This window comes from Lingula anatina, chromosome 6 (genome assembly GCF_051362555.1).
Source record: "Lingula anatina isolate TDL-2025a chromosome 6, LinAna3.0, whole genome shotgun sequence".
Lineage (NCBI taxonomy): Eukaryota > Metazoa > Brachiopoda > Lingulata > Lingulida > Lingulidae > Lingula > Lingula anatina.
In genome coordinates, this window is record NC_141772.1 from 11,297,755 (window position 1) to 11,324,254 (window position 26,500).

At 36.2% G+C, this 26,500-nt stretch overlaps 3 protein-coding genes across 3 annotated transcripts; 2 read left to right on the top strand and 1 right to left on the bottom strand.

Moving 5' to 3' along the window:
* The first annotated feature begins 1,409 nt into the window (after positions 1 to 1,409).
* LOC106153412 (uncharacterized) lies at positions 1,410 to 8,334 on the top strand. Its single transcript, XM_013527333.2, has 2 exons — positions 1,410 to 2,023; positions 7,812 to 8,334. The coding sequence occupies exons 1-2, from the start codon at positions 1,472 to 1,474 to the stop codon at positions 8,076 to 8,078; spliced, it is 819 nt and encodes a 272-aa protein (XP_013382787.2). The 5' UTR covers positions 1,410 to 1,471; the 3' UTR covers positions 8,079 to 8,334.
* A 5,870-nt stretch (positions 8,335 to 14,204) lies between these two features.
* LOC106153415 (ADP-ribosylation factor 4) lies at positions 14,205 to 18,246 on the top strand. Its single transcript, XM_013527337.2, has 6 exons — positions 14,205 to 14,464; positions 15,177 to 15,257; positions 15,568 to 15,677; positions 16,145 to 16,216; positions 16,459 to 16,584; positions 16,920 to 18,246. Exons 1-6 carry the CDS (start codon positions 14,398 to 14,400, stop codon positions 17,001 to 17,003), a joined length of 540 nt encoding a protein of 179 aa, XP_013382791.1. The 5' UTR covers positions 14,205 to 14,397; the 3' UTR covers positions 17,004 to 18,246.
* A 193-nt stretch (positions 18,247 to 18,439) lies between these two features.
* Positions 18,440 to 26,471, bottom strand: LOC106153413 (integral membrane protein GPR180). Its single transcript, XM_013527334.3, has 9 exons — positions 26,200 to 26,471; positions 23,841 to 23,975; positions 23,349 to 23,558; positions 22,610 to 22,790; positions 22,259 to 22,308; positions 21,710 to 21,861; positions 21,018 to 21,209; positions 20,657 to 20,734; positions 18,440 to 20,318 (listed from the first exon to the last, which is right to left on the bottom strand). Exons 1-9 carry the CDS (start codon positions 26,345 to 26,347, stop codon positions 20,163 to 20,165), a joined length of 1,302 nt encoding a protein of 433 aa, XP_013382788.2. The 5' UTR covers positions 26,348 to 26,471; the 3' UTR covers positions 18,440 to 20,162.
* Positions 26,472 to 26,500: the final 29 nt, after the last annotated feature.

A 26,500-nucleotide genomic window follows, 5' to 3' on the forward strand; every position in this document is an offset into this window, starting at 1 on the left:
GTGACGACTTGATCTGAGTACAAATGTCGATATTTCTATCATCTCTTTATAAAAGATGATGCATTACACCCAGTAACAGGTGAGCTTAATATGAATGAGGTGCCAAAATTGGAAATTAATAAAGCACGATTGATACCCGTTTTGTCCAATGCGACAAATACATACCATGGAAAACATACTACACAAAGGGTTTAGTTTAAATTATACATAGTGTCTATGAAGAAAAAATTATCCAAATGCATGTTGAAACAGAACACAACACCTAACTCAAGATAGGTCTGATAATTTTTGAGGCACGTATTCGTTTTTCTTTCAATTTGGTATTACTGAAAAGATATTCGACTATTTCGACAGAAGACACCTTACTGGTTTCTGCAAGAACAGTGCAAATGGTCTTAGCTTGGTTCGTCGATTTAACAAACATGGCCAAGAAATGCAGTCTGGTTTTGTATGAATTAATGATAACGCAACGATCAATCTGTCTTTATGTCTACAAATTTGTCGCCTCGACAACAATACCAAGATATTAAATTTTCATGTCAAGTGTTAAGGCGTGACTGTGTTTGTACTTCATCTGAAAAGAAAGTACCCAAAAAGAAGAATTAAATAAAAGAAAAAATTCATTGTAAACATATAGCTCACGCTGAAGGAGCGTGAAGTCTTCTTCTTCTAGGTAAGTTATGAGTGAATGATGTGTTCCGGTTTAAGGAAACTCCACTTGAATGAAGAAAGAAGAAAAAGAGTGGGCATGATGCACTACTCAGGGGAAATTGAAAATGCAGCGAAGCTTTCGATTTGAAAGATGTTCATTTCTTGAGATAAATTCATAAAGCATTCAGCAACAGGTTGTGGCGTTGATGGTAGAGAGAACACAGGTCTGCACTGTGGATGCAATTCAAAATGATCGGCTGCCAAAATTGCCTTTCAAAGTTCCCTTTATTTGTCGCTGTTAACAACGGTCACTATTTTTTAAAATCTATTCTTTCTCCAACCAACCAACCAGATGTTTAGATATACCACAAATTCTGAGTGCACGCCAACTAAAACGAAATCCTCTGGTAAAAAATATCTGTTTGTTTTGACAACACTCTTCCTGAATTATTACCTTAAGCCCGACGGATTATCCAGTAAATTCCCAGAAAACACTATAATACAAATAGCATTTATGCGGCCCATAAAATTAATTGCAGGCGCCTCGGCTTAGCATGAAATCTTAATTTTGTACTCTCTACCGCAGTGATCCTTGTGGGTTAATTGTGAAGTGACGTCATGGTGCTCTGTCCGTCCATCTGCCTGGTACTGTACTATCACAAAGCAGAGTAGAATATGCAAATGAGCCAACCGCGGCTTAGCTCTCAGTTATTATGACGTAGAAGGGATCGCCACTTTTACTTCCCTCTCGCAGGCGGTTACTCTTATAAAGGCCCCTGCGAGTCAGTTGGGTTATAATGAAGAAGGCAAGATAAGCGCGATGCATCCCCCAGTTTTGTTTTGTTTCGTATGTGCACAATTCCTTGTTACCTTTTCCTTGGAAACTTTGCCAGTTGTCTCCTCACTGCAGCAGCTGCCTTACCAGCCACAAGATGATGCAAAGCACGCAGACGACATTTCAACAAATGACGAGAACATGCTGGAAGACCTAGAGGGGATATTTTTTGGGAGGGAGCCCCCCGAACAACACCATTCTCTCTATCCGGTCGTGAACCAAGACACCTTTGGACTTTATCAGAGATTTGACAAAAGGCGAGACTTCATGGGCAAACGAAACGCAGAGATGAGTAAACGTAACGAGGCCTTAGCAAAAAGAAGAGACTTTATCGGAAAGAGGCGTGACTTTATGGGCAAGCGACGGAGTTTTATGGGAAGGCGCTCTGAGGCGGAGGACTTTCCCAAAAGCAGAACTTTAAGTGGCAAGAAGTCAGGCGACGATGCCTATGCACTCCTGTTAAAAAAGAACCGCGGGTTTATGGGGAAGCGGACCCGAGGATTCATGGGGAAGAGAATCAACTTTCAGGTCACAGAGGTGAGAATGTAGTGAGTTTTTTTACTGTTTTGACCAAGCTGAAAAAACGATACTGGTTGATAGTTAATAACCTTTACATCATTTGATAACAGTAGCAGAAGGCATCAGTTACTGAGAAGTCATCTCGCAAAAATTCAGTCCTTAAATAATATAATTTACATTATTCATGCTACAAAACATATTCTAAGCAAATAGAATTAATTTTGAATTTTTTGCAGTAAAATGTGATTGCATATATTAATGAATTCCCGTGATTGTGGATACCTTTATGCCCCCCCCAAAAAAAACAGGACTTGCAGTTTGTTAGGGGCTTATGTTTTTTGTATGAATAGAAAAAAATTCTTCCAAAAACACATGGCATCTTCACATTGTTTGATTTTGAAACATCGATTTAAAGCAGCTACTGGATTTTGATAATTACATGTTCTCTTTACTGTACCATTTTCTCCTTAATACTTTATACTGCTCCCGAGGACCTTTATTGTGTTTTATAAAAATAATCGTCTACTCACCTATAGGTCCAATGTAGATCTGAATTTTAAAAAAGTCTTTAAAATAATGATTCTCTGAATAAGATTTTTACAGAAAATACTGTTTGTGTTCCTTTGTGTACGTTTGTGACGTAGGATGCAGCTGAAAAGGCACCGATATTCCAATGTGACTTTAATCTACATATACAAGTAAATGTATGTACATGTATATAAGTCCATTATAAACTTTTTTATTTGTACCTCTGTTTTTGTATATGATTCTGCAAACAACTGAAAAGACTGAAAGTAATGTCAATATCTACCTCTATTCTTCTCTTATACATTATTACTGGTACTTTACAGTGATTTGTGACTCTGTGTGCGATTGAAGAGATAAATTGCCAATTTCGTTTATATCTACAACTATCTAATTAAGAGATAGAAATATTGCCCACAGTCGTCGGGATTGCATTACTTGCCCTAAGTCCCATTCGGCAAAATAGAGAACATTACTTAGACGACAGACGAATTTCACATGTGTGTTCATTACCTTACAATTATGTAACTGGTGGATACATTCAATAGACACTGAAAGCCACTGAATGACTATAATGGTCCGGTTTCAGAAAATGCCATTTTCCGGAAACTGCTCTTATTTTTTGGGACATCATTTGAGGCTAGTTCGACCCAGGCTAAAGCAGCAGTAGTTTCATTAATTGAATTTTTTGTCTTTTTTACTACTGAGAAGTACAGGACAATGTTTCAGACAATTAAGTCCTAAGATTATCTAAATATATACTACTTTGGATTTTGCTTGAACTGAAATAGACCAATATTTAGTTTTAAAGTTTACTCCCGTTCTTTGCCTGAAGCCCTTAGTTATTACGAGACGTTTTGTAGCCGTAGTGAGCGTAGGAAGATAATGTGTGTGTGTGTGTGTGGGGGGGGGGGGGGGGGGGGCGGGGGGGGGGGGGGCTTAATATTCTCCATTCATTAGTGGTGGGTGGGTTTGGTGGGATCCAACCTTGAATCCCTCCCGCTCCTACGCCTATGGTAGAAGTGCAGGCGATTTCCTTTATTTCTGATTGCCAGCTTTGCTACTATAAACTTTACCCACCGAATCCTGGGACGCCGTGTGACATTCAGTACGTTATAGTTGTCCGGCAGTTGACCTTTGATACGAAACCCAGGGTCTGCCGTTAACCTTCAGAACGATGACTGACCTGGGCTTGACCTTCTTATCGACAGTCTGATATTTTCTTTGAAGTTGGAGGTTCCCAATATGCTTGACAAATGCCAACATTTTCGTGCCACAGTCTTCAAGGACCATTTGAGCGATTATTTTGAGTGCTTTTTTTATTTTTCGGGACAAACGCAGTGGTTTAAGCATTTCTCGTATATATTTTATAGTGTAAAGTTATGTATGTATTTTATAGTGTAAACTTCACAGAGGACTGATCCGCCATTGCCATCAATTGATGGCGTTAATACAAATAGGTAAATTATCTTATGACTCCCCAACGCTCCCCACCAACCCCTTAATAGAACCTAATTTGCCATTCCCGGAACATAAACACAATCACCTAACACATTTCAGGGGAAGGAAATAGTGTAGCTGTCTAAATTTTGCGTGCCTATTTTAATTACATCATTTATAAATCTAGCACGCTCTCATTACGTCCCCGTTCTCAATAACCTTAGCTGTCGAGAGAGTGCGCCCTCCATTAGATCCCCACAGGTTAGAGTAAACGTGACGTAAGTGGGTCAAAATCAGGCCTTGCTTGTATAAATCAGTGGGAACCGGACTCTCTCTATCGTGGGTCACTTTATTTATCCTGGCAGTTATCTTGTCTGGGATTTCCCCAGGGATTGCGTCAGTAAGTATTGTTTAAGGGGATTGGTGGGGATTCGCAGCTTCCTTTTTTGCTGGATAATGGGGTGGGTGCTACTGGTCTGATATGCTCTGGCAATATCAGATTAGAGCATTGAGGTAGTTTTGCATTGGCAATACATTTTTGGTGTAAAAATAAATAATGATAATGGCATCCATAGTACCATGAAGCAGCGGCAATGTACCTTTAATGAAACTGAGGGAGCCCTTTGTTAATTAACCTTTCTTTCATTTACAAATTGTGTTCCAGACCTAACTATCATTTATGTTAGGTCAACCTTTCTATATTATCGAGCCAACATCAAGTTCCAGAATGTCGTTAGCATTGGTAGGTTAGCAAACTTAAGTACACGTAAACTAGCGACAGAGCTGACGAAGTCTATTATTAAACACTTTCAAGTACTGTTATTTTGTAACCTTGAAATGATATAACGTAGCCTAAATCGACATGTGCTTTAATGCATCGCTTAATAACCCAGGCCTCTACCAAATGACCGATAATTAACTTAAAAACGTATTTCTTGCTTCATCGTGTTTTTGCCGTGTTGATAAATGAGCTTTCCGTTGAAGATCGCTGCAGCCTGAATAGCTCCAGAAAACAGCGGCAGTGACATCTTCCTCGAGCCAATGCTTACTTTCTCTGCGATCAATGGAGAAGAACACAAAGGGCTTTTTCATCTGTTTGTTTTACGTGGGTTGTCGCTTGAATGGGTACATAGAAATTGCTGCGGTTAGATCCGGTAATTAAAGAAGTTACAGGAACGATGATATGTCACGCCGTCACGGACGTGCGACGACGTTTAGATAGTTTGGCTTAAGCTAGAAAGGGTCATGTTAGGTAAAAGATACCAATAAGATAAAAGTAAATGGTGGGATAACTTTTGTTTTAAGGGAAACTTCAAATTAGTTGTATTTTTCACACCCACATTACCATTTAACTGAACTCTCTTCTGTTTTCTGAACAGTTTCATTTTATTTCTTAAAAATAGTCATCGCTTTTTTTATGATGTGCTTTTTTGTTTGTTTATTTATTTCTTAATTGTAATAAAACTTATTGATAAGAATTATTAAATCACTTTCTGAGGAATGGAATTTAGCCAGTCCTTCAGAAGGGTGCGTCTGTCATGAGTACTTGGCTACATTTGGCACAAGTAATCTCCAACATAGATATATAAGTTGAAAGGCAACCAGCCCTTAATTTATAAAATCAAGAGAAGTCTATCTGACCGTATGTGGATGCTGTTAGGCAATGGATAGAAAATTGACAAATTCGACATATTTTTTTAAATTTCATATTTCAAAACGAACCATTTTTTGCAAAACTACCGAAGACCCGTAGTGTTTGTGTTGCTGTAATACAGAAAGAATAATGAAAGATACAACCCAAAAATATACCCAATATGTGTGAAGGTCGAAAACTGAAATCAAAGGGAGTTTTCAAGAACGTCTGTTAACATGCAGCCTTTAATGTCCTCTTTAATGCATGGTTGTCCCTGAACGAGAATATTTCATTGACGGCCAGTCTTTTTGAAAATAAAGTTACATCCAAATTAAGTACAAAATTTAATAAAATAAATGATATCAAACAAAACACGTGGCCAAGGAGTCCTGAGAATTCCACACTTACTAGTGCTACCGTACCGAAATCACATGGAAATAAATCAAAGTTATTTTCCTAACGAGTTTACCCATTCCCAGTTTATTATCACTCCTGGTAAGGGAATTAAGAAACGCGCCCTACAGGTTATGAAATTAATTACGAAAGTCAAAGGCGATTTTTATAGCACTCATTAATTGGCACTGCAATATTGCTTCCCTTTTATATTATTGCCAATAAAGCTTTCCTGTCAGCTACTGAAGATATTTAAACTGGTAATTTGGAATTAGTGGCATGATTTGTGCGATTCTGAATATGTCAAGACGATTCCATTGGCTGTCAGTTATGCCAACTCATTGGCGACTGGTTTCAGGTTTTCTGGAACATTTTAAGGCAACGGAGCACATTGTTGGTGGGAATTACACCGTATCCAAACTACGTTTTGTTTTCTTTTCAATTTCAATCGTATGCGCCAATATCCATATCTATCTTTCACTGCAATAAGCGTTTGGAGTTTGACATCATAGTTCAATTGTTGAAGTTTTGAAGTTCAATTGTTCACCGCATGGAAAATTAAATCGTTATAATGGTTTGCAATAAAGGAATGTCCTTTACTTTGATGAGATGAATGGCGCTTTTACATTTATTTATTTATTTATTTATTTATTTATTTATTTATTTATTTTTGTTTTTGGCATAAAAGATGCCTACATGTATATTATGACTAATACAGAAAAAATGTTCTGACATATCTCGGAAAAGAAAAATTATTGTGATATTTGTTCAATAATAATATAATAATAATAATAATAATAATAATAATAATAATAATAATAATAATAAGGTATGCAAGATGCTTTCCACGTCGGAGGGGAGGGGGGAGGTTGAAAGATGATCCCAATGACTTAAAAAAAATTTTGGTCTTCTTTTCAGGAAGGTTTAAAATGGGGTCTTATGGACAAATTTAGCAAAGAATTTCACCAGCTGTATTCTGTACTCGAAATTACAATGATAGCTTCTCCAAAGTACAGCAAAACGAAATAGCTATTCTTGGGGGGGAGGGGGGGGCTGTCATTGGTATAAAGGTGTATTTTGGGTTTACCTTGAATCCACTAAATTATATGACGTGCTAACTGGCAATCAATCTTCCACTTTGCCCTCTTATCGACTCAAACGTTGGCGAAAATGATTGACGTTAAATATCTCTCACAAATATTGATTAGAAAATTGTTCATATTTGACATATATGGCAGAGCGAAGGTTGACATCCGTTTTCACTTAGGTTGATAACTTGAGATTTCGATATAAATCAAGCGATATAGGGACTATATCTAGGATTGTCTGGGAGATAATCGAATGACACCTCGAATGTTTAACCGAAAATTGCTCTTAATTGGCTGTTTCGAGAGAAATAGAGACACTCCTGTTATAAATCATTCGTTGTTTATGTTGAGGGCAAAGATTAATGTATAGTCGCTTCTGACATTATTTTGTTGATAGAGTGATATTATGTGGACATTAATAAGTCAGCTGGCAGGCGGTAAAATGCACTTACCACATAATATCAACGTGTCCACTTTCCTTACGCCTGGATTTTAATTCTATCATTAAGAGACAAACCATGTCAACTAAGCTGTTCAAGATTTACTTAATATCTGATAGAAATTCTTAACTTTTTTATTCTTTTTTGTCATGTTTTTTTAACAGGGCAGCGCCGAGGATTTTAACGCCGTAGAAATAAAATTCCCAAAATCTACTTGTGTATATAATTAGCTTTAGGTAATTCCTTATCATTATTTATTATCCCTCTATCCATTTTTGTCGTTACAGGACACAGGCTTTGACACCAATGGTGAGAACACCAGCGAAGGCAGATGCCGAACCAACCAAGACTGCAGCACCGACGCTAGCTGTTGCACCCTCTACCTGCCCTGGCTCGCGACCACGCAATGCCTGCCAAGAGGCAACGAGGGAGATGTCTGCGTACCGGAGCACTTGCACAAACCGACCGAACACTACTTCTGTCCTTGCCTACAGGGTCTGCGATGTGACGTAATAGGGGACTCAACAGACCGTGGAATTTGTATTAGAACCTGAACGTTGACGTCACAGTAAGCTAATGTACATCCGGGTATCTGCTTCATGTACATAGGAGGGACAGCGAGATCATTATAGAAACAGCATCACTCGTCGAAAGTCACGGCAAACCCATTGTAAATTGGATTATTTTCTTAAAGGTACTTTGAGTATCAAAAATATACGTACACATTGCACAAACTCGTTTATCGTATTTCTTTCTTATAAAGATTCCTATTTACTGAAGAAAATAAACAGAGCTCTGATTTTCGCCTGACTATTGTTTTTGAGTTGGTTTATTGCCGTGTAAATGATTAATAAATAGCCCAGACATCTTAGACGAGGACTGCCTTGTTAGGGTGGAGTGTTTGGTCGTCTCTCTGTTGACAGGCAATAATAATATAATGTAACTTGCAGACACTGACATCTAAATATATATGCCAAAATTTAAGGATTTAAGGATTACACAAAACAACTTTCGATGGAAATTTAAGTTGTTGCAATATTCTGGTTAACCTGTATTTAAATTAAAGGAGACGTGGTCGGCTTAAACGAAGTATTGCGCCTGTTTAACAAAAACAAAAAAATTGCTTATAGTTACCATTAGTAAGCAATAACGTCCAGTGTTATATGTAAGCAAAATTTACTTAATGTCAGTCGACAACTATGTAACGGAATTGTCCAGAATTCAAGTACACAACAATTTTTGGTCTTAAAGTGTACGGTCATTTTTATTTATTAATTTTTTTCTATCCCAGAAACACTTTAGAACAGTATCTTATAAACCGTAATTATCTGTCAACTTTTGCCATAAAATGAAAATAAAATAATTTACCAACAATTTACTGCTTATCCTCTGTCTCTGCCACAGCAAATGAAGGAAGTTGAAAAATCAGCAATCTGTATAGGTACCTTTGCATATCCTATGTCTCTGTCATGTATATAAATACTATATCATGCACATAAATACAATATATCAAATTTTTCTTAAATGAATAAGATGGGACCTTCAAAAAAATCCACTTTAAACGGATGCTTGGATGATATTCTATATTTCCATCTGTAACTTTGAGTAAACATTTCAATATTAGGGATGTACAAAGACAAGTCTATTCCTAGGGAGTCGTTTATTTTTCAAAAAATTCTAGATCGTTGTCTTATTCTTGGTGTCAATAAGCGGGTAGCCCTTTGCATTATTAGTAGGCCCACGTGCCTACCGTTAGTGCACGTGTCACTGAATCAAGAAATGAACTTACAAATATAGATGCATTAAATATTTATCTAAGCTGATAGCATGTCAAATTAAACTGACAATATTACAATAGCACTTGTCAGAAAACAAGAACGGAGATACACAGTTTGACAATATACTGTTCAAGTTGGCATGCCAGTTAGATTGTTCAAAGCAAAACAAAGACCGTTTTCCGGACGCTGGTTTGACACCTGTTTGGTTGCTAAAGAAAATATTATAGATAATTAATATAGAGTTTTTAACCTCGCTCTAAAGTTCTGAAATGATCGACACAAGAGAGAGTGAATCCTGAAGCAAGTACAGACGAACCGTTTCATCAAAATCTTTGTTTAATTGTTATTCCCACAGAATGTTTGTTCGTCTTTTTTTCTTTCCTTTTTTGGGGGGCAGGGGGGGGGGGGTATTTTTTAAGAATGAAATACACGAATAAAAGAGATATTCAAAAAAGGATTGGTCTACTTCTTTTTCTTCGTGCTCATTATTTTGTTGATTCTGTCGTACACTAACGCTATTGAGTTGCGACATATCTTGCAAATAACTGGAGGGAGCACATTTTCCTTGGACTATTTCGAAAACCGTCCAAACATTCGAAATAACTTTCAACAAGACTAACCAACAGTTGAGAAAATAAACTTTCTTTCATTTTTTCACATATATGTGAGCATGTAGGTACCTTACTCTCTGACCACAGGGGTCGCTTTGCTAGTTTCATTCAAAATTGTTGAATCGACCCCTGTGGGATTTAGGATGACCAAGCAGGTCGCGTTCCTCGCCAGACATACCCTGTGTATTTGTCAGTATACTAGAGACCCCTGTGATATGAGAGGGTAGGGACACCTCACCCTGGAGCTCAGAGGTCACTGGAGACTCGGCTCTGTCATCAGCATGGCTCTGTTGTTTGCTGATAGGCCATACAGAGGACAGTTTGAAGTCACCTTTGAAACTCGGGGTAGATCGGAAAACCTCGGTTGTAGATCATATCTGCCAAGAAGGCCCTACTTCTAGTTAAATGCGAAGGTTAACACTTAGAGATGAGTGCTCTGATCACACCTGCACTGCAGTTGATTTTAAAATTTATACTCCAATCACCTCTATGATGAAAAGTGCAGTATCTGATAATATGACAATTCCATCATTTCTTGACAATTTTGCTTTATTAATCGCCGGTTGAATGTCCTGAAACTGAGAGTTAAAGCGAAAGGTGTGAAAGGATTACATCACAGGTTCCGGCCTGAGGGAAATCTCTGAAAACGCTTTTCTGCTAATATGGTCGTTAGAATGTGTTGCTGGGAGTCGCTTCCCCTTTGGGAGTCCCTCGCTAATATAGCAAAATGGCCATAGAGCAACATCACTTACTCCGTTATAGTTGGACTATGGCCCAAAGGCGTCAGCGCCTCATCGACAAGATATGAACTCTTGCCACCCTACGCGACCTTATTCGGCAACTCTCATCGCAATCTCTTGCAGGACCGTAGGGGTGGGGAGGGGAGCAGGGAGCTGTCAAAGACCTACAGTATACTAATACAAGCATTTTAATTATTTGTGCCGCCTGTGCTATTCATTAAAATAATGTTTATTTACAACCAAAAGTCGGATGGTACATTTATAATACTAAAAATGGCAATTCTAAGAAAGACATATTGGATATTAAAGCTTTTTTCTATTGGATTTGAAATTTTTGGATGTATTTGGTAAACAAAGTTGACAATGCCCAGGGTATAGAAGTCCATGAGGCTTTCACTGTTCTCAATTTTGGCACTTAATTTAAATACATATATCTTATTCCTAGCTTATAAAATTGTTCACTTTGTGTTAGTAAAAGCCCCTACGAAAATTTGTCTCATTTAACGTTCACTAACGGTTCTCAATCTATTCTAGAACATTTGGTGTATTTTTTTACAGTTCTAATGTTGTTCTGTAATGAATGTAACGGTTCTGGGGATCTGTTTCTGGGGAGTCCTTCACAATGTCCTAGAACAGATTTAGAACATTTTTCATTATATGAAAAACGTCATGTTCCAGGACAGATTGAGCACCGTAAGTGAGCGTCAAATGAGACAAATTTTCGCAGGGGTGGTGGTAGATTTTGTGTTCACTAATGTACATTTTATAACATTCTTTTACTCAACTCGTGTAGTACGGTATAAGTAGTTTGGAGTGTTTCTTGATATGAGTTTTCAGGATATAGGCTAACGTTTTAAAACTTTCAGACACTGACTGAAGTAAAAATGATCGAGATACTTCCGACTGGAGCTAAAACTGCATGATTTGCAAAGAGAATGGAAAAGTCTAACAACTTACAAAGGTCCACCAAATCCCTTTTTGCTTTCGAAAATCTAAGTTAGGGCTATCTGTCGTTCAGGGAACATGGCATACTAAGTCACGTGCCCCTCCCTTAGCTCCGCAGGTACACACACACAAAAGCCGTATAACGAGAAGAAATGTGTACATATTGTTAAATGAAACCGTTTACTGTTTTACATTCGATGACAGAATTTCGGCAATTTTCTCTCATCCTCGTGGCGTCCTACCTGCCCCCTCCCACCCAACCCCTTAGAGCCTTACAGTAATGTACGAATAAATGAACCCCCCTGCCACGTTGATTTTTAATCATCTTTTTTCTCGTTGATAATGTAGCTCTCCTATGTGTCTCTCCACGTGTTCCCAGGGCTCTTCATCCAGGGCTAGGCGCGCCTTGACACTGCCTTGACATTTGACTAGTTTGACCTTTGCCGGAAGTCTGTGTATGGATCTTACGCTCACATCTGGCATCGCGTTTTCTGAACTTATCAAGGGATAATCAGATTCATCATCACATTTGGAATATTTTATATCATCAAGTTGTTGTCACCCAATAATGAAGCGCAGTTAATGTAACTGAATGGTCGTTTTCCGCTGACGTCTTCTCAGCCCTCAGCAGCCTGTTACAATTAATATAATCCCCAAATTTTCGAAACGACTTTTATGTAATGTACTGTGCAATTAAGAGTTGCTTATTTTAGTTGTACACCGTTAAAGATAGTAACTATGATTGTTGCAGAAATAGAAATAGCATAAAAGGAAGTTATTTGTTAACTGAAAATGAGAAAATATGAGACCATTTTTTCTCTCTCTTCCTGGGAGTTGAACTTCAAGGTGAAGATGTTTATACACTAGTATGAGTATCTAACCTCAAAGATCAATATGGGTAAAGCGACGCTGTTGACGCCACTGCAAACACGAACTCACTTGTTAAGTCTTTGAGAACGGTGCGTCTGTCACTGCGTAAAATAATTTATCTATGTTCATTCAAATTTTAGCGTTTTCTGTCGCAAAGCAATCGTGAGTTGAAATATGCGTATTGTGATGTATGGTTTGAAGAGCTATGATGATGTCACCCTCTTCCTGGGTATTGATCTTGAGATGTTAACAGAATAAATAAAAAAAGACGGCGAGAGGTTGATAGATCAGGCCACGAAGATTTAAGAGATCTGCAAAAGCATGACTAACTTATTTATATATTAGTGTATTTATTTTTGTCTATTTATATCGCTTCGCCTAGCAACATAATGGCTGAAAAACAGTTTGTTCCCTGTTTTTTTTCACATCGTTTGCTGCTTAGAGTTAAAGAAATCCAACATATACAGGTCTTCAATTCTCGGTATGCCCTGGAAGCCAACAATGGCGAAATCTGTGTGTACCAAAGCTTACCCTTCGTACCGGATATAAACTTGTATGGGATATCGCCAAATGAAAACAAATCTGCACAGGATGTAATTTCGCCAAATGTAATTGTTTTTTTTTTTCAAAGTCATATATTATTATAAATTGTCCACCGGTCCCTGCACTTGGATTCGAATAACAAAACGGATCATGATAAATTTTGACAGTCATTGTCTTCCTTGCATTTGCCTTACAGGATATCTATAGATATAAAAATATGAGTTTTAGACATTCTCATACCTTTAATCAATATATTTATGTACAATCAACCAAGGGCCCTAAATGTATCAAACGTGTACATGTAGAATAATCGTTACTACTGACCGTTAACAACATTAACTCGCCCTGATAAAATATTGTTCGTCTGTAAAAAGTTACTTTGATTTATTGAATTCTATTCGTCACATATAGTCAATATACTACAACATGTATGTGGTACTAAGTATATAGCTAAAAGGTGCATCAGTATATATGGTATTGCAGTCTGCCGACTAACATGTGCATCTTCCAATCGGGCCCTTATATGGATTTCGGATGTTACTGCCTTTGTGTTGTGATTGCCATCCCATCTTTTGCATACCTCTAGAGATATTGATAATGTAGAGTTTACTACTGCGCATTGCTACAATTTTCCAATTGGTCAATATTTGTTTGAAAACAAATGCACATAAATTGGCACGATTTCCCCGATTTTAAGAAAGAAATAATCAAGAGTATTTTTTAAAAAATAAGATTAATACTATGTGATAGTCATTACAGTGTTTTGCTTTTTTCACATACTGGTATTTCATTCTTACATAAAAAGGTATAATATGAAATATATAAATTAGTTTGTGATAAACAGATAAATAAACACATGTAAGTCCATGACGCAATATACCGGTATTTTCTTTGCTTCTGTTGATGAGAACAAAATGCGAAATAAAAAGACATTGGTAATTTCCCTGCTTGAAGCACGTACACACGTTCTATCCAGCTTGATGTCCCTGTAGCACTTCAGGCTTGTACCTCTTGACCAGTTCGATGGACATTTTTCCATTTGAGGTCTCACTGTTGCTTCAAACAACCGGCATAATGTTTAAAATCATCAAATGTGTGTAAAACAGGTTTCATTTTTATTCGTCTTTACTTTCAATTTCTCTGCATTGTGTTAGGTGTACAGGTGAGTCAACACAAATGCGTTGTAGTTGCATCATGGGAAGATCCGGTCTCCATCTTGTGACGAAACCATTAGTTGGCGAAGTTGACGTGGCAGAGGTGAATTTTTACCAGTTTAGGGGCGATTTTGAACTAAGATCGCGATCAGACTTTACAGAACTGTAAACCAAAACAAGAACACATATTTCTACCAGTATCTAGGAGAGAGGTGGAAGAATTCCTACAAAAATGGGGCTGACAATCTCCAGTTTGTTTGGTCGGCTTTTTGGGAAGAAACAAATGCGTATACTTATGGGTGAGTAAGCGTCTTGATTCCCTGCCTCTGCTGGCAGGTCCGCGATTTTGTGCCATTTCAAATGTTAACTGTAAAGAAAGGATTGCTCAAAGTTTAACAGATCCTTTGATTCTAAAGCATAAGGTGAATTATAACTCGAGAACCGGCGGATAGTGTTTATCATTGTCATAGAATTCCAACAGGTCCCATTGATCGTTGTCCTAATCTACAAGAGCTGTAAATTTTAATATTTTACAAAGTTGAAGACTGGAACCAGAATCAGATTAAAGGAGGTGGAATAGTCGTATGATCACACAAAAAATTTGTGTGTGTGTGTGTGTGTGTGGGGGGGGGGGGGGGGGGGGGGTCTTAACTAGCATGCCCACCACCTTATGGATTTTAGTCTTTGATGATCATTTTGTTTCAGAAAAAAATGAGTTTTGTGGTAACTTTGGTCATCATATTTACTCTTCACTTGAATTAGTTTGGCAATGTACTGAATGGTTTATAGATGTTTTAACAACAAGCTTTAGGTTTACTCAAATTTAATGAGAGCTGAGGTCAGATGTCAGGGTTGTCCATCCTCAAACCAGGAAGTTAATTGCAGAACTAATTTATATCAATAGCAGAAATAAATACTAATTAAAATTTTTTTATGACAAAGTCTGAGTGAGAGAGAGAGTTGATACAGAGCCCTACTGGTAGTAAATTCATGTGTTATTCTTTTTTTAAGTGGGTCTTGATGCAGCTGGTAAAACAACAATTCTATACAAACTCAAGCTGGGAGAGGTGGTCACCACAATTCCAACAATAGGTAAGATTATGCTATAGGAAATAATGTAAGGGAGGGACAGTAATCTTTTAAGAGACACCATTTTGAATCAACAGTCAGTTTTACCAAAAATTGAATATTTGTTTGGTTGTGCACATTTTGCCTCAAGGGTATGAAATAACCAATGATCTGCCAGTCTTCTAAGATGGAAAATGATAAACGTCAGCTTCTTTTAACCTTCTGATGCTAAAATTATATTGAAAAAATTTCCAATTTTACTTACATTATATTAACCAACTGTTTTAGCTGAAAGGCCATTTTTCTGCTATGAAATGTTTTTGGTTTTTTCCAGGATTTAATGTAGAAACAGTGGAATATAAAAATATCAGTTTCACAGTGTGGGACGTTGGTGGTCAGGATAAGATCCGACCACTATGGAGGCATTACTTTCAGAACACACAGGTTGGTGATGGCTTGGGGTTCTTCTCCTACTTATAATTTTCCTCAACATCTCACAGCGTCGTGAGCATCCAGATATTGTTACAGTATTGGTAGAAGTATAGCATCTTTAAATGCGTGTTTGTTTGTGCATGCACTTGTGCGTGTGTGTGAGAGAGAGAGTGAGGGATGGGGTAAATGATTCAGTGAGGTAATTTATAAAGTTTATTTTTTCTCTCATACTGAGATGTAATAATACCATGAAACAAAAATCACACTTTATATACTGCAAATTGTAAAGTTGAGTCTTCTGAATTCAAAGAAACTGCATTAACTTTTTTTGGGACCCATTGCAAGTATTGTGCCAGTTAAAAAACTATGTTCTACCTCATACAGCAGCGGGTATTTCTATTCAAATTATTTATTGTTCAAAGATGTGTTTATCAAATGAATATGAGCAGTTGTCACAGCTCCACATGTCAATGTTCCAGGGCCTTATATTTGTGGTGGACAGCAATGACAGAGAACGTATCCAGGAAGCAAAGGAAGAGCTCGGTAAAATGGTCAGTCTTCAGATTTGTCAGTTCAGCTTAAAAAATAAGGATATTTATGAAAATAAAACTAAAGAAAACAACAACAAAACATTATACTATATTTCAAAACTTAATATTTAATTTAGCATTATTACAAAATCCACTATACCATAGTCTCACATCACATACTGTTGCTGCTGCTTGCCAATTTAGGTAGAGGATTTCTTAATGAGTGTTTATTTATTTTCATATAATATTTGATTTTAATGCAGTTACAAGAAGATGAACTAAGAGATGCAATACTGTTAGTCTTTGCCAACAAACAAGATTTACCCAATGCACTCTCGCCCACGGAAGTGACAGAAAGTCTGGGTCTTAGTACACTGAGGAACAGAAATGTAAGTCAAGGCCACAGCAGAGATACGGAATTGTTGCATGAATATGATGCATAATTTTTTCTCTTTCTCATCAAGATTAAACATAAAACTTTAAAAATTAAACATGAATTGAAAGCAATTAATTTCACAAACATCTGTCTTTTGGGAATTTTTTTCTGCTGTCTTGTTAAAAATATAATTTTTTGTCATTTAAAAAAAACAAAACAAAACAAAACATCAAAAAATTACAAACATATAGGTCCAGCTTGCAACCTTTGAAGCTGAAAACTTGTTTTTAGTTTTAACCTGGCTTTCATATTGAGAGCACCAGTTAACATTGTTTTCTTCCATTTCAGTGGTATATTCAGAGTACATGTGCACCCAACGGGGAAGGACTGTACGAGGGTCTAGATTGGTTATCAAACGAACTGTCCAAATAGGAGAAGAATTCAGATTCTCAAGACTTTATCCAGGGGATGGAAATCACAAGAGTTCCTTTCAGAGAACTTTTAAGGACCACCAGTATGACTCTGTCACACCTGACACAAATGTAGAAGAATATCAAACACAGCAGAACATAATCAGTTAAAATACAATATATATACATCAGTTGGACAGGAGTGAATTCTCACAGGGAAATTTGAACAAGTTTAGACTTTGTGTGAGGTGTGACAGGTGTCCCATTAGTGAGTTTCTGCATCAAGGATTCTATCAAATAATAATTAAAAACAATTAAAGGGACTCAGCCAGAGCTCTTAAGTGTCAAGAGGATTGAATGAAGGAGCAGATAAAAGGTGCTTTCCAAGACATTACTGGATACTTGATGCTCCTGTCAACCTCTATGAGGTCATGATCATTATGGATCAAGGTCATGGTCATTATAGGTCAAGGTCATTATGGGCCAAGGTCATGATCATTGTGGGTCAAGGTCATGATAAATGTGTCATGGTCATTGAGGTTTTTCATCATTTATTTCATCCCAGGCTATACATTAATCTGTGACAGAAAAGTGATCTTCATTGAGCACAGAATTAATTTTCAATTTCAAGTGAAATGGAAAATGCTAAAAAAATTATATGTTTTAACTGACTATTTACTGTTACAATTATTAAGTAACGTGATACTACTGATGATTTAATAAAATCCATAGATTATATAATGACTGTATTAGATGGATGCAACAATTAATATTTCGTTATGGGTCTGGTAGTATATTTATGGAAAAGAGGTTTGACGTAAAGGAGGGAAGCATTTGGTTTTACATATTGTATTGATAGTTAAAATATTTGTACATTAAAGCTAGTTCAGAATAGCTGAACACTGTTAGCTTTGGCATCCGTGTTGACAGAATTTCATGATAACGTCTCTTAGTTATTTTGGTGGAGCAAGTGAAAGGGACCAAATGCAGTGTTGGTTAAATTTTATGAAGCACTGCTTTTTGATCAAATGTTTCAACACAATTCCATGTTGAATTGCTGCAAACAAATCTGACAATTTATTTGAACTTGCTGAGAGAGTGTGTTTAAAGGTTAATTGAAAAAAATGCATTCTTATCTTGTGCAGTTGGTTAAAGGTGTTCAGTTTAGTTTTAAGGTAGTTTTTCTTTTAAATATTTTCAGTGTCATGTCCCTATTATTAAACTTTGTGTCAAACAATAAAAGAATATGTACAAACTTATCAAAAGCAATTTGTTTTAAGTATATGAAAATGCCTTTCTTAACTACTGTTAATAATTAACCATTATTAACCCTTCAATAAATGATGGTAAATTAATTTTTACAAGAATGTGTTTCATGTGAAATTAGAAGTATTATTTTCTGAAGCATCAAGTTCTGGTGAACATGCAAATTACTTCTATGAATTTTAAAACAAAATGTCACTTTGAACAGGTGTTTATTTCTATATAAATAACATTAAATAATGCTCTGGTATTAACATCTAAACTGTTTGGATGCTCAATTCATATTGCACTCAATATTGATGAGCAATATGAAATAATATTAAAAACTTATTAACATCTTTGAATATATTAAGATATTGCACAATTTATATACAATAACATAGAATATATAATCTTTTCCTTCCTTAAGTTTATATTTCATTCAAGAGTAAAGTGCAAATATAATGTAATTAGTCTTTCTACATGTCATAAACATTCACTGAACTTGTGTTATAACATGTTGAAACAATGCTCACTTGGTTAGAAGCGCAGAGATGGAGGTTTCTAATATGTAAACCTAAAGGATCACATGGACCAGCCTCCCTTTTCTCTAAAAGCACCATCTAGCACTTACTATTGGCAGCATTTACTGTAATGACTCGATCTTTTCAATGGGGCAAATTGTCAAGTTTTAAAAATATTGTATTTTTTAAATGTCATCAAATTTAAAAATTAGAACAGTTCTGTTGGGTGGTACAACAAAATTGAAAAGCAGTCTACCCTATAATCCTATTTTATGTAGTAAAAAATGTCAAAAATGCTACACGCAAAATTATTTTATTATGATTCTAAAATAAATATCTGAGAGATTTTCCTGTTGACAATATTAAAATTTCATTGGTGATCTGCCGTAGACATTAAAAAACAGATCTCAAGTGGGCTTGAACATTCCTATCAAGTGGTTGTAACAAAAACTGAAAAGCAGTCTAGTACCCTCTAGTCTTTAGTATACAATAAAAGCACCAAAAATGCTGCACACAATATAAGGATTCCAAAATATGCATCTGAAAAATAATATTTCCTTGCTAAAAGATCTGGTCATTTCAGTATACACTATTTCATTAAAAGATACCCTGCAGACATTAATTACAGATCTTAAGTGGGGTTTTTCATAACACTAACCCATACTGAGTCACAGAACTCGCCTGTTGCATAAGGCATTCACTCCCTTTGAATTATAAGAAAAAAAAGTGTTTTAAATTTTAAAGACAACTCATAAGATCAAGCAAAAGAAGACCCCACTCCCATAAACACCACCTGTGTACGTGGCTTGACCCAACTCTGTGGAGACTCTTGCTGAGTGCAAGTGGCTCAACTGACTGACATGTATCCATAAAATCACTAGCTTGTCTGTATTACTTAACACCAGGAGGAGGCGTGTTAATCTGTTAAACTGATTGCATTCAGCAAGAGTCCTTGCAGAGTTGGATTGATCCACATCGACCCTTGACATCTATGGGAATGGGACCTTTGTCAACTGAAGACCACCCTTTTGTATTCAGGTTTGCAAAAAAGAACAAACTGTTTGTTTGGGTAAAAGCATTTTTCTATAACGAAAAAGTTGGTGTTCAGTGTTTTTTTTTTCAACTGAGATTTCAGTTTTTGAGACCTTGGTAAAACCTGACATTGTCTTCAGTATAATACCCTTGAAATACAGATGTCTTTTTTCCTCAAGATGAAAGAAACAAACAAAAAGCATGTTAGCAGCCCCCAGTAAACAAGTATTTAAAAAAGGGTGACCGACAGTTAACAGATGAATTATAATTACTTCAGTGTGTACAATGTGACTTCAGCTTTTCTCATCTAGCACAATGAGAAGAATACTTGGCAGTTTCACAGCATTGTGCTAGGTGAGACCACTGTGTCTCACCCAACACAATCAGGAGTACAGCTTGATTCCAAAGCTTTTGTCCATCCTAAGTGGTAAAGTGCTGGAGAGAGCAGAGACCTCCCAGTAGAGACTCCTTGACACAAATAACCTGTACAGTTGTATCACAGCTAGGGACTGGCATAAAACAACACCCATTGTGACCATCTGAAAGATAAAATGACACAATAAAGGTCTTATTATTTCAAATGCAGACGCATTTTTTTTAGATAAATGACAACAAGAAAGAAAAAATAATTACGCTAAATAACACTTCTAAGGCATGTTAGGTTACGAGGGTTAGTATGTTTTTACTTGCAAAGACTATTCATTGAGGGGAGCTATGATGTGCACTGGTAATATTGTCATCTTGTTTATTAAAGCATGAACAAAATTAAGTGGCAGGGAAAACAGGGAAGTGGTGGAATAAATAGGAAAGATTACACATGTTAGAGACCCCTCATTATTTTTATATTTAACGTCATATGAAATGTTTCTATCTTTACCTTGTATCTCAGATATTCAGAAAACAGCCAGGAGACTAGTACTAAAACTGGGTAGCTTAAAAACCATAACAAGCAGCTCTTGAAGAAAAAAATGAAGAAAAAGTAATGGCACATAATCAAAGAAGGCAGGTCATTTATCTTCATAGGACAAACTGAAACTGACTAGTATTTTCTGATTGGCTGTAGAAATTCTTTTACCAAAATTGATACAGAAAGAAAATCATCTAACGGGTTGGTTTTCATTCTCTTCGGACATTTACTCTGGCCTGGGGCTTAGAATGAAAATCTTGCTAGAATATTTGAATTTATGAAAAATCAAAGTAATGGAATGGAGCATAATAAAGAAATTAATATGAATTACTTTGGCAAATGCTGTGTAAAACTGCTTCTTCATTGTGCTTCTCTCGTGCCTGACCGTGGAGTGTAAATGACTGGCAAAAATGGCCGCCAGGAGTATTCGTAAAGTGACTAGAGTTGCGCCTGCTAGGCTGCGATGTGCGTGATAAAGTCTATGTTCGTGCTCTTGGTATTGCTCCCATATAAATAACAGCCCCTAGGGTGAATAGAAAATCAAAATGAGTGATGGTTCTGTGGCTGAGTTTTGCAATGGAATCACAACATGTGAGCTGTGAATCTTTATTTGATAAATAAGCAGTGTGCTAAATGTGAAAGGAATGGTCAGGTGAATGGCTTGATCATTCTCTCAGATAAAAAATAACCGAATGAAAATAACAATCAAAACAAATCAAAAGTACACCATTTTGATATTTTGATATTTTGATATTACAAACCTAGAAATGTAACCTAAATAACAGAGCAACTGCTTTATGCTTTCTATTTTCAAACTTTTTAAAATTTTTAATCCCCTTGTAAACAGGTAGACAAACTGCAAGTCATAAAAAAATCAGAAATCAATGCATAAAAACTTCAATCATCTTTAATATTTTCAAATGACATAAAAGAAATCAATACACTCAAAGAAGTAACAGGTGCTTGGCATCAGTTCACTGACCACACCAAAGTTTGGGAGTCATAATATAAGACCTGACTGACCTGTACTGTCCCCAACACACTGACCACTTTGACAGCTGGGGTGCTCTTCAGGTGGTCAAGCCGAGATGGACGGTGGGAGGCACCCAGTGTCCAGCCAAGAGACAGACTGACCAGCATATACAGCATGGTGAACTGGGAAAGCACATCTAACACTGAAAGAGATAAGGAGGATTTGGTGGATTACAGATATAACTTAAGAATATCAATCTCCTTGACAAAAGTGAAGTCTTAATTTTTTCTATTAGACAAAAATCCATAATATTTGTCACCCCCTCTGGAGGCAAGTAGCAGTGAATCTTATACCTAAACACTTCTGATCACTGCCATGCATCTACAAAATCTTTTATTACCAGAATTTCTCCTGCTTGACTTTTTTTAAACACAAATATGGCCTATTATTCACCCTGATATTCTGAGTCTTTTGTCACCTGTGTAAGCTTTACATTCCACCAACTTTAAAGAGATGGTACTAACTGAGGGCATTAATCTCAAGGTTGCGATACCTCATCTTATTTACGTATACTGAGGCCAATACGACTAAAAACTTACGTTCTGACAGAAGCTCACTGAATGGAGAGCCTACACCATCTCTTGAAAAGCTGAAATACACAACATCTTTGAATTTATTTTAAACAAAGGCATTGTCCAGTAAGTACAGCTTTTACAATGAAGCTACAAAGTGCCATAAAATTGCTATGTTAATGGTGAAGAAACAATGTATAACAGCTTGGGATTGATATTTAATTGACAAAAAGAAAAGTAAATAGGAATAAACATAATTTACTGATCAAATCAATTTATCCTTAGATGTGTGTTTGTGTGTGTGAGAGAGAGAGAGAGAGAGAGAGAGAGAGAGAGAGAGAGAGAGAGAGAGAGGAGCAGTTGAAATTCAATACTCACTATTGTAAATGCACCACCATTAACAAGGCCCCCGCAGCCTGTAGCACCATGGCAGCTGTGAGAAGTTGTAGCACCAGATGCATGGGACCTTCCTTAGTGAGGATCTGCTGAAGCTTTGGTGCATAGATACAAGCCAAAACAAAGTACAGCAGTGTCAACAGCTGGTAGAAGCCAAGGAGACCTGAAAGATGCAAGTGCATTAGATGAGACAGTTTAATTGTGTTAGGTGTGAAACGCAGAGATTGGTTGTGTTAGATGTGACAGGTTGATTGTCTTAGCTGTTCATTGCACTGAACTGATAGTACCAGCTGTGACAGTGCGCTGTTGGATGCCAAAAAAGACAGGTAAGACTGTTATACAAAGCAAGTGTGTTATGTATATTATCTAATGAATTGCATTAGTTTAGAATTTAAAGAGTTTGTGGACAAACAGACTGACTAATTCTAAGATGTTACTAGGTATTCACATTCTCATTGTATCTCTTTATTGTATTATTCTATTATTTTACTCTGTATATTGCTCCATAAGGAAAATGATTTCCGATTTTTATAATTGGCTAAATAAACTCTTATCTTATCTTATTATCTTATCTTATCTTCCTGTGCCAAGTCATTGTCTTCATCTCCCCTAAAGCAAAGCATTTATTTAGTGACAGGCACATGCTTACTTATGTGGCCATTTTTTAAATTATGGCCAAAATTTCAACTGACAAATGTTGTCAGTTTAGTAAGTAAAATACCTGTTTCTTCCACACTAAAATGGTTTGTGGGATTGCCTAGTGAGTCTGTGTTCAACATCTGTACCTCATACAGGATGTGATTGGGCTGCTCTAATCCTGCCACGGGCCTCGTGTCGCTGCATGTGTACTCATCTATGAAGACCACGTGCCAGATCACGGGCTGTGCAAAATGAGAGACCATGTGGTTTCCCTTTGTGCGGGTGATGGAAACTGGGGAGTAAATACCAAACTATGAACTATGTCATCTACCATTTAAATTACAATATCTTTAAAAATGTAAATAACTTTAATTTAATTGAAATTACAAAAAAGAAAAATCATAAATCAAATACTACAAATTCTGTGCAGTTGCAGCTTACTGATGGCAGTTTATAACTTTCATAGTACTGCTTAATTGTTAAAATAAAACTACTGGTTTAAATAACTAATGCATTAAATTATCAGTATCTTTTAGAGAGAACAGATAATTGTTTGTCACATATCAATACTAACTCTCTTCTTTTGCATTGCTAAGTTTCTTCAGACAGGCCTGATCTTTTGCAATCCTCCAGGTGGCATCTGTGTACAAGAGAAGCCTAACCCCTGCCACAGTGCTGTTGACGTTGTATTCAAGCTGGCCTGTGTCATCTGAAAATATGAAAAAAGATTATTAATAAATGTAAGATTTATATTTCATAAAAATATGCATATAAGGGACTAATGTTTCTACCTAAAAATTACTGTCATTGAACATAAACAGTTTTTTTTTAAATAATACAAATAAATAAATAAATAAATATAATAAGCAGGCATATTAATGTACAAAATGCTATATGCAACTCATCAGGATCAGTGAGCACTGGGAACATCATAATTATTTCATGCTAAATGATCTATCCCAAATGTACTCTGTGGTTCATCAATGCAACATGTTGCAGTTGTTTTTGAGGTGTAAATTATGTGGTGAGTGAAAATCAAACTTGGAGTCTCATAGATGGCAATGGGGAATATTTGAGTGATGAGTTGATCTTGAGTAGTGCCTGGGTGATCATCCACTATATACAGTCACTGATGTTTTAAATATTCATAATTTTTGTGACAAGGAGTCTTCAATATTTGCAGCTCCTACTGGCTGTCAATAATATCCTGTGCTTCTCCAGCCAGGAAAGAAATTAAAAAATGCAAGATTAATAAAAATGCACTCAGTGAGCAGGGATCTCTGTCAAGACAGTTCAGTTCTGATTACAATTTTATGAATTGATCTGTTAATGGATCAAATTCAAATCTAATTAATTTCTAAGTCAGTACATTTCTGACCTATCCTGAAAATTTTTCATCATTTGTCCATAACTTTTTAAATAGGCTGTTAACTAACAAATATTACGGACAGGTAACCTTTGCCCAAGGTACAAATAGACTGCAAAAGCAGGCTCATTTCATTGTTACACGACTCAGACTAAGCCATTTTAACATGAAACAATCTCCAGTTTTTAAATTAATAATTAATAGTCACAGGATTGAAGGCACATTTTGTTCAAAGGTAATCTTAGGACTTAAATGGTCCATGTGTGATTTTAAAAATCATGACCAGAAGATTCACAATGATTTGTTGATTATACCTTATCACATATCTTCCACTGACTGAATAATTCATGACATCCTAAATAACAGTATTATTTTCATCTTTTCTGTCAAACAACATACAGGTAGATCCTGACTTATTGATAACTTTCAATGCTGCAATTAAGCATGCAGACTAAATAGGTAAACTACCAGATGGGATTTAGTGGATTCTGCAAAAATGGGACATATTTGGTTGAGGGAAAAGACTAGATACATGATCAGAAAATAAAAACAGCTTGATTTTAACAAAAATATACTTTTGTACTTATTCATTAGGGCCTAGTTCAATATGTACCAAGTTCTTTACATCTACTATTAAACTACAATGAATTTTTTTCATACAAACATTAAATGCTAATCAGTTTATTTTATCCTGCTGACAGGTAAGATATGAAAAAAAAATATTTGTATATAAATTAAATATGAAATACAAAATCTGAACTAAAAAAATTGAATGATGATCGTATTTATCTTTGTGAGCTTCATTATTCATGCCGATAATCAACCCTTATTTGAGCAGACTGCAGTATGCTTTAATACATTTTTGATTATTAATTATGCAAACCAGACTATATGAACAAAGACATTTGTCTCGCTAAAATATATGCATGTATGTTGCCAAAATAGGTGTTTCAGATGAGTATTCTACTGATAAGTATAATATAAATGAAGTTAAATTTCACTCAAAATTATTTTAAAAAGGAACTCCAAAATAATTATCTAAAAACATGAATTTCAGAGAACTGATGACTTAAAAAGTATACATTTTACATCATTTTTTCAATAGGAGTGGAGCCAGCTATTTCTATGATGTTGCATTTGGTGACAGTGACTTCAAAATCATTTTTATTTCCAATCCTAATTGTTTTGAAATCCCCATTCTGGTTATCCCAAAGCACAATTGTAATAGAAATAAATATTACTTGTAATATTTATTTCTATTATATTACTGGTAATAAATATGTTTTGACATAAAATTTTGCAGACCAAACTCAAAATGTGCTGCATATCATTCTTGTTAATCACCAGACGCACCAGTACAACACTATGCATACTTTGTACATGTATTTTAGCAGATGACAGATGCACGTCCAAAATAAACAGTATACGAATCTGAGTTTGAAATGCATAGATTATGTCAAAATGGTCACTGGGGAAGAAAATAAAAAGGTTCACTACAAAGAATATAGTCACCGCTACCTAATTTCTTGCACACTCTTAATTTTTAATTAAATTGCGCATAACATACCCCGAAAACAGAAGCTCCCCACATACTGGCCCGCAGAGATTTTGGCCAATTTTGTCGTCCATACTCCACGGAATGTCTTTCCCTCCGCAAGCACGGTGCATGAAAGCAATATTGCGCAAAATACTGCAAGTCTGCGTGGCTTCACCATGCCAGCATGAGCGAGTCTATTTCCCGCTTCTCGTTCAAACAGACTGCAGGTATGCTCTGTACTTGCTGCTCAGTTTCACGTTGAACTTGCCGGCCATGGTTGACACGTGAAATGACGTAAAATGAGGTCATAGCGAGGTCAATATTCAAAGCA

Coding starts and splice junctions, on each gene's coding strand:
- LOC106153412 (XM_013527333.2), top strand. CDS start 1,472: ATGCATCCCCCAGTTTTGTTTTGTTTCGTATGTGCACAATTCCTTGTT. Junction 2,024..7,811: donor TCAACTTTCAGGTCACAGAG/GTGAGAATGTAG, acceptor TTGTCGTTACAG/GACACAGGCTTTGACACCAA.
- LOC106153415 (XM_013527337.2), top strand. CDS start 14,398: ATGGGGCTGACAATCTCCAGTTTGTTTGGTCGGCTTTTTGGGAAGAAA. Junction 15,258..15,567: donor CACCACAATTCCAACAATAG/GTAAGATTATGC, acceptor GGTTTTTTCCAG/GATTTAATGTAGAAACAGTG. Junction 16,217..16,458: donor AGGAAGAGCTCGGTAAAATG/GTCAGTCTTCAG, acceptor ATTTTAATGCAG/TTACAAGAAGATGAACTAAG.
- LOC106153413 (XM_013527334.3), bottom strand. CDS start 26,347: ATGGTGAAGCCACGCAGACTTGCAGTATTTTGCGCAATATTGCTTTCA. Junction 22,309..22,609: donor ATGGTGGTGCATTTACAATA/GTGAGTATTGAA, acceptor TGTGTATTTCAG/CTTTTCAAGAGATGGTGTAG. Junction 21,862..22,258: donor CAGTGAGCTTCTGTCAGAAC/GTAAGTTTTTAG, acceptor TATCTCTTTCAG/TGTTAGATGTGCTTTCCCAG.